The sequence below is a fragment of the Pyricularia pennisetigena genome (assembly GCF_004337985.1).
Source record: "Pyricularia pennisetigena strain Br36 chromosome 4 map unlocalized Pyricularia_pennisetigena_Br36_Scf_6, whole genome shotgun sequence".
NCBI classification, from domain to species: domain Eukaryota; kingdom Fungi; phylum Ascomycota; class Sordariomycetes; order Magnaporthales; family Pyriculariaceae; genus Pyricularia; species Pyricularia pennisetigena.
The window spans coordinates 2,411,778-2,417,905 of record NW_021940918.1 but is presented as its reverse complement, the minus strand read 5'-3'; the positions used below and the strand labels follow the sequence as shown (position 1 = coordinate 2,417,905).

The 6,128-nt window shown below is 51.6% G+C and overlaps 3 protein-coding genes across 3 annotated transcripts in view; 2 read left to right on the top strand and 1 right to left on the bottom strand.

Moving 5' to 3' along the window:
- PpBr36_06312 (uncharacterized protein) overlaps window positions 1–54 on the top strand; it is a gene marked incomplete at both ends in the record, with an annotated part of 2,566 nt that extends 2,512 nt beyond the window's left edge. Inside the window, one exon of the mRNA XM_029893458.1 lies at window positions 37–54. Within this exon, the coding sequence (XP_029745765.1) occupies window positions 37–54 (18 nt within the window). The remainder of the gene's footprint in view (window positions 1–36) is intronic.
- A 906-nt stretch (window positions 55–960) lies between these two features.
- Window positions 961–3,121, top strand: PpBr36_06311 (uncharacterized protein; the record flags this gene model as incomplete). The annotated part of the gene is made up of 8 exons (XM_029893457.1): window positions 961–971; window positions 1,080–1,215; window positions 1,299–1,320; window positions 1,436–1,521; window positions 1,610–1,652; window positions 1,728–2,238; window positions 2,325–2,393; window positions 2,455–3,121. The coding sequence occupies 8 exons, from the start codon at window positions 961–963 to the stop codon at window positions 3,119–3,121; spliced, it is 1,545 nt and encodes a 514-aa protein (XP_029745763.1).
- Window positions 3,122–3,754: 633 nt separating this feature from the next.
- On the bottom strand, window positions 3,755–5,378 carry PpBr36_06310 (uncharacterized protein; the record flags this gene model as incomplete). The annotated part of the gene is made up of 3 exons (XM_029893456.1): window positions 3,755–4,690; window positions 4,788–5,177; window positions 5,271–5,378. 3 exons carry the CDS (start codon window positions 5,376–5,378, stop codon window positions 3,755–3,757), a joined length of 1,434 nt encoding a protein of 477 aa, XP_029745762.1.
- Between the last annotated feature and the right edge of the window lie 750 nt (window positions 5,379–6,128).

Below are 6,128 nucleotides of genomic sequence, written 5' to 3'. Positions count from 1 at the left end.
AGATCAATCATCTTCAAAGCGCTGACACTTCTATAGGTCCTTGAGCTGGAGTAATGGGTTGAGTTTGTGTTCTTTTTGGTAACAGAATAGACAAGTGACGAAGTTGAACTTGCAAAAAAGAACAGTCTTCTTACAGGACGTCTGGTGAGAACTTATTTGCACGTTATGGTCGCATGAAATAATGAGATGAGGTATCAGACTTATGGCACAGACGGACAAACGGACAGTAATTATTCCAGATTACAATGTTGAATAAAAAGGACCTTAAGAGATGTTAGAAAATATCAGGAGGCTGCAGTAGGGGCTGCAGCTTCAAGAAACATACTTGAGATATGTTTTGTCTTGAATCCTTGCCGATAGACTGGCTGGATTCCTAGCCATAGACTTGTAACTTTGGCAGTAATACTGTAGGAAAGAAAGTTCACAGAAGCAGAATGGGGAAATTATTGAAGCATATTAAATTAAGTAAGTAGGTACTTAGGTGTGCGAATTGTCATCTCATACATAGGATACACTTCGGAGTTTGATAAATCGGAAGACCTTTTACGTTATGAGTTCTTTACCTTTGTTAGCTACTCAGGATCTTATTATCAGCAGGCGCGTGAAAATCCCACGTTTTTTTTTTTTTTTTTCTTTCGGTCTTCTTCCGTTTTCTTGGCCTGATGGTCGGGCAACGGCAGGTGGAGGCGGATCAACCAATTATCCATACATGGTCATCAATAACGGCCCACCTAACCTCGGAATTTCTCGCGAGTGGGAATCAAACAGGGATACCAGTGGTCGACCGAGCTATTGTTGTGGCCTCAGTATCCAGGCTACAAACGCCCGAGCTTGCACTTTGCAGCCGAACAAGACTCCGCAAAACCTTCAACTTTTGCTGGACCTTGAAACTTCTTCCAGCAAGTCCATCTCCCTTACCTCTCCACTCCCATCTCTAGTCGTTCTGCGATATCTGGAAAGATGTTCAAGAGGTTAGTATTTACTGCTTCCACTGTATTGTGTCATGTTCGAAAGTCAATTGCGCTCAATTGAGCTTTCCGGAAACCCGGGCTAACCTGTACGTCTGTCGACATCAACAGCGGCCTTTCTCCCATCGCGAGGGCAGTTCGCCCGGCCTCGCGCCTCGCTGCGCGCCCCAGCTTAAGATTTCCCAAATACTCCCTCGGTGCCAGGTTCGCCAGCACACAGGGTGTCGGTGATGGAAAGATTCACCAGGTGAGAACTCACTTCCTCGGGATTCGGCCTTGGAGCTAGCTAGCTCCATTGATCGTATGAGGACAACAGCTAACGTGTCATAGGTCATCGGTGCCGTCGTGGATGGTGAGCTTTATCCGATCATCAATTGTCGACAGCGATGAATTCAATTCGAATGACGTTTGCGATGTCGGCTTCGAAAAAAGAAAGGATAAAACGTTTGCTAACTGAAGCAACACAGTGAAATTCGACACTGCCAAGCTCCCCCCGATTCTTAACGCCCTTGAAACCACCAACAACGACCAGAAGCTCGTCCTTGAGGTTTCGGTAAGCGACTATTACCTTGCGACGAACAATTGACAAGCGTGTTCAACGAGGGCAATGGCAATTCTGACACGAGAAAACTTTTCTTCAGCAACATCTGGGCGAGAATGTCGTCCGCTGCATTGCCATGGACGGTAAGCGATCATTAAGCTCCACTGCACAGGCCAATCTCGATGAAAATTTTGTTGGCATATGCTAACGGCGTGTAGGTACTGAGGGTCTCACCCGTGGCGCCAAGGCCACCGACACTGGTGCTCCTATCACCATTCCCGTCGGCTCTGGCACCCTTGGTCGTATCATGAACGTCACTGGTGACCCCATTGACGAGCGTGGTCCTATCAAGACCGACAAGTACCTGCCCATTCACGCTGAGGCTCCCGAGTTCGTCGAGCAGTCGACCACTGCCGAGATTCTGGTTACCGGTATCAAGGTCGTCGACCTGCTGGCCCCCTACGCTCGTGGTGGAAAGATTGGTCTGTTCGGTGGTGCCGGTGTCGGCAAGACCGTGTTCATTCAGGAGCTTATCAACAACATCGCCAAGGCCCACGGTGGTTACTCTGTCTTCACCGGTGTCGGTGAGAGGACCCGTGAGGGTAACGATCTGTACCACGAAATGCAGGAGACCTCTGTCATTCAGCTTGATGGCGAGTCCAAGGTGTCGCTGGTCTTCGGTCAGATGAACGAGCCCCCGGGAGCCCGTGCCCGTGTCGCCCTTACTGGGTAAGTCTTGCTTACAGCTTCCCTCCTCCCTCCATGGGCTATGAAGTATCTTGTCTTCAGTCGCTAACCAAGTTCTCGACTACTAGTCTTACTGTTGCTGAGCAGTTCAGAAACGAGGGCCAGGACGTGCTTCTCTTCATCGACAACATCTTCAGGTAAATATCTTCCCACGCAAACAACCGTTGATAACCGTATGTCCACTAACAACATCTATAGGTTTACCCAGGCCGGTTCCGAGGTGTCGGCTCTGCTCGGTCGTATCCCCTCTGCCGTCGGTTACCAGCCCACCCTCGCCGTCGACATGGGTGGTATGCAGGAGCGTATTACCACCACCCAGAAGGGCTCGATTACCTCAGTCCAGGCCGTCTACGTCCCTGCTGACGATTTGACTGATCCTGCCCCCGCCACCACCTTCGCCCACTTGGACGCCACCACTGTGTTGTCCCGTGGTATCTCCGAGCTGGGTATCTACCCTGCTGTCGACCCCCTCGACTCCAAGTCGCGTATGCTTGACCCCCGTATTGTTGGTCAGGAGCACTACGAGGTCGCCACCCGCGTCCAGCAAATTCTCCAGGAGTACAAGTCGCTCCAGGACATCATCGCCATTCTGGGTATGGACGAGTTGTCTGAGGCCGATAAGCTCACTGTCGAGCGTGCCCGTAAGATCCAGCGTTTCCTGAGCCAGCCTTTCACTGTCGCCCAGGTCTTCACTGGTATCGAGGGTAAGCTCGTCGACCTCAAGGACACCATTGCCTCGTTCAAGGCTATCCTGGCTGGTGAGGGTGATTCGCTGCCCGAGGGTGCTTTCTACATGGTTGGTGACCTTGCGTCGGCACGTGAGAAGGGTGAGAAGATTCTGGCTGAGCTCGAGAAGGACTCGTAAGCCAGAAAAAGAAGATGTTGAAACGGACCACCCTGTGATATCATTAAAAGTCATTTCGCCGGTTGGGGGAGTCTAGAGATGGAGGCTCTGTGTATAGAGACGGAGACACCGATGTTTCTCGGCGCTGTTTCTTAGCTCAATTAAGTTTCCTTTGTGAGCTGTGTACCAAGAATCCAAGTAATTACTCTACTTGACTTTTTCCATATCCTGCGAGTCTTAAATGGTATTGCATAATCTGGTTCATTGGATATCTGTATTTACAACAAGCGAAATTCATCTCTGTTTCCTGTCCAAATCATGTATAACCGCCATTTCGATACCGCGCATACATACGTCCTCTTCGTAGTAGAGCGAAGCATGTCAAAAACTTTAACCTCGTATCATCTCAATTGTTCACCTGCCTCTCTTCCATTTGCTTGTTTGTTGTTTCCTCACGTACCTCCTGGCCCAGGTTGCTGTCTCTCCAGATTACGCCCCAGTCCATAGATGTTTATCTCGTAGAATTTATTTCTCGCACGAGATGTGTTTAGGCACCATTGCAACTCGACCAGGATTTTGTTTTTATTTATTACAAGTATACCTGCTCATAAAATCAGGAGCTATTCCCGGCCCTCCCTTTGAATTCATAAATCCTCAGTCTATCAACCAGTCTTCTACCTCAACCCCCATGCTCCGTCCCAGTGGTCGTATGACATCCCAGCCCACGTTCACCCTCCACCTGCCGCTACGGTCGGTGGGATCTCCGCCGCCGCCCACCCGCACCAGCAGACGCAAGCTTGACAAAGTGGCAACGGCCATTGCGACGTCGCCGGCCAGCGTAGCTCCGCTGACAGTACGGCCTGTGTCCCTGTCCGAGTCGGCCTCCCATTCTTTCCGCAGGGCTATGTATATGGACAGCATGCGCTCAAAGACGAAAGCATGGGCGCCTAGCAGCCGGCGGGCGATTTTGCGATGCTTGTTGGGCCTTCCACCTGTCCCACCGGAGAGTCCGCCACGGCGACGGCGGCGGCCGTGGTAGTGGGTGGAGAAGAGCACCAAATCGTGCTTTGTGGCGTTGTGTGAGGCCATGTACGCCGCGACGAGTAGAAGACGAGCGGTGGTCGGGAGTAGTGTGGAAAGATCAGTCGTCTGTTGGGGGTCTGTAGCTGCCGTGCTTGTATCTGCTGTTGGCGCTTGGGCAGTGATGATGCCAGGCGCAAGGAGGCGCTCGTCTTGTAGGTAAGTCCGCGCTGCGACGAGCAGCCGGGTGAGTTCCCGCGGCCCATGGGTTCCTGCCAGTATCGGAGCTGTAAAACGTGGCCAGAGGGTATTGCATGCTTGGCGCAGCGCGGGCAACGTTCGAGCTGCGGCTTTGCCTAGGGAATCATATACGGGACCGACAAATCGAGACCATAAGTCAAGTGCTGCGTCTGTAGCCAGCCCGTGTATGGGAGGTGGGGAGGTTGCGGATATTATCTCGATGAACTCGCTCCGGGAGTAATTTGGGAAGTGTACATGAGGTATGGCAGAGGTTCGGAAGGTTCCTGCTGGGGGACAGGTCATTATGAATACGGTAGTTAGGTTGGGTATCTGTAAAGCAGGCGTTCCCATATGTCAGTCTCATTCATTATTTCTGGGCAGGAGCCCCGAGTGTATATGGCTGATGGGCATGTAGAGGCATGCTCACTATCTCGGAAAGGCGAGCCAGGGCAGGCAGAAGCGTTGGGGGCGAATCTCGCTGGCGGTCAATGGCGTCGAATACCAGGACGAACCTCCACGAAGCGGGCCGCTCGCTCTCTTGTGAGTAGCTTGTGATCATCCTGGTGACTTCAACCGAGAACTGTGAGAGGTTCTCGCAGCGCCGAGCAACATCTTCGCGGCCCAAAGCCTCGGCAACTTTGTTGATGGTTGCTTCAAGGAGGTGACGACCGGTGATGCACTCTACAGAATTGATGACGGCGTAGGTCAGTTCAGCCCCGTCCTCGACCATGCGCTCCAGGAGAGCTTCAGTGACTACACTCTTGCCCGTAGCTTGAGCGCCATGGATAACGACGTTGCGACACGGGGCGGCGTTGGGCTGTAGTTGTTCAATGGGCACATGTCAGCGGGGATCATGAGAAAGTGTGCGCTGAGCTCATGGCGTATGTTCCCATCGTGGTGTACTGCGTACATATAACAAAGTAGCTAGGGCTTTGATCTGAGCGTCTCTGCATTGGAACGATTGCGACAGAGCCGTGAAGACGAGCTCGTCTGGGAGGTTGAAGAGAGAGGTTGCCATACGATCGAACAGACTAAGCCAAGAGAGAGTTAATCCAATGTTCAAGCAGAGAAGAGTAGAAAAAGTCTTGGGCTGCAATTAAGCTTAGATTCTTGATGTGGCACATGTTCAATTGAGTTCATGTGCACTACGTATGACAAGCAATCAATAACAGCCGATTTCAGATTCAACGTCAGAGTTCATCATCCCAATGCTCAGACAGACGCGACGACTGACGCGATCTAACAACGGTCGGGTAGGGTTGTTCCTGGCGATGCGGTGCAGGGTGGGTGGGACGGTTCAACATGATGCCCAATACGCCGCGTGTTGGGTCTGGGTGGGGAATTAAAATGAATACGGAGGAGAGTCCCTGCGGATGAGCAAGGGATCATGGTGGATGACGGGAGCCCACTGGGTTAGGAGCTTTTACTTTAGGCCTAGCCGCTCTCAGCATATTGCTCCTCGATGAGACGGTCATCTAGGATCCCACAACATAAACCTTAAACTTGTAGATGGACCTGTCACAAAACCAAGGCCTAACCAATGCGAGGTAGGCATCCCGACCATCCACTATTCTTATGTCAATCGCCTCACAAAGCCTAGGGCTACCTCTCTTATCGGGATTTTTCAACCCTATGCCATGCATCCCCTCTCGATTCCATAGTCATCCATTTTCCTTCGATTGTCTGCAACCTTTCTCCACATACCTACCATACGCACCTGTGTTAGCGAGGGACCTACATACCTACCTACCTACCTACCCTTCCTAAA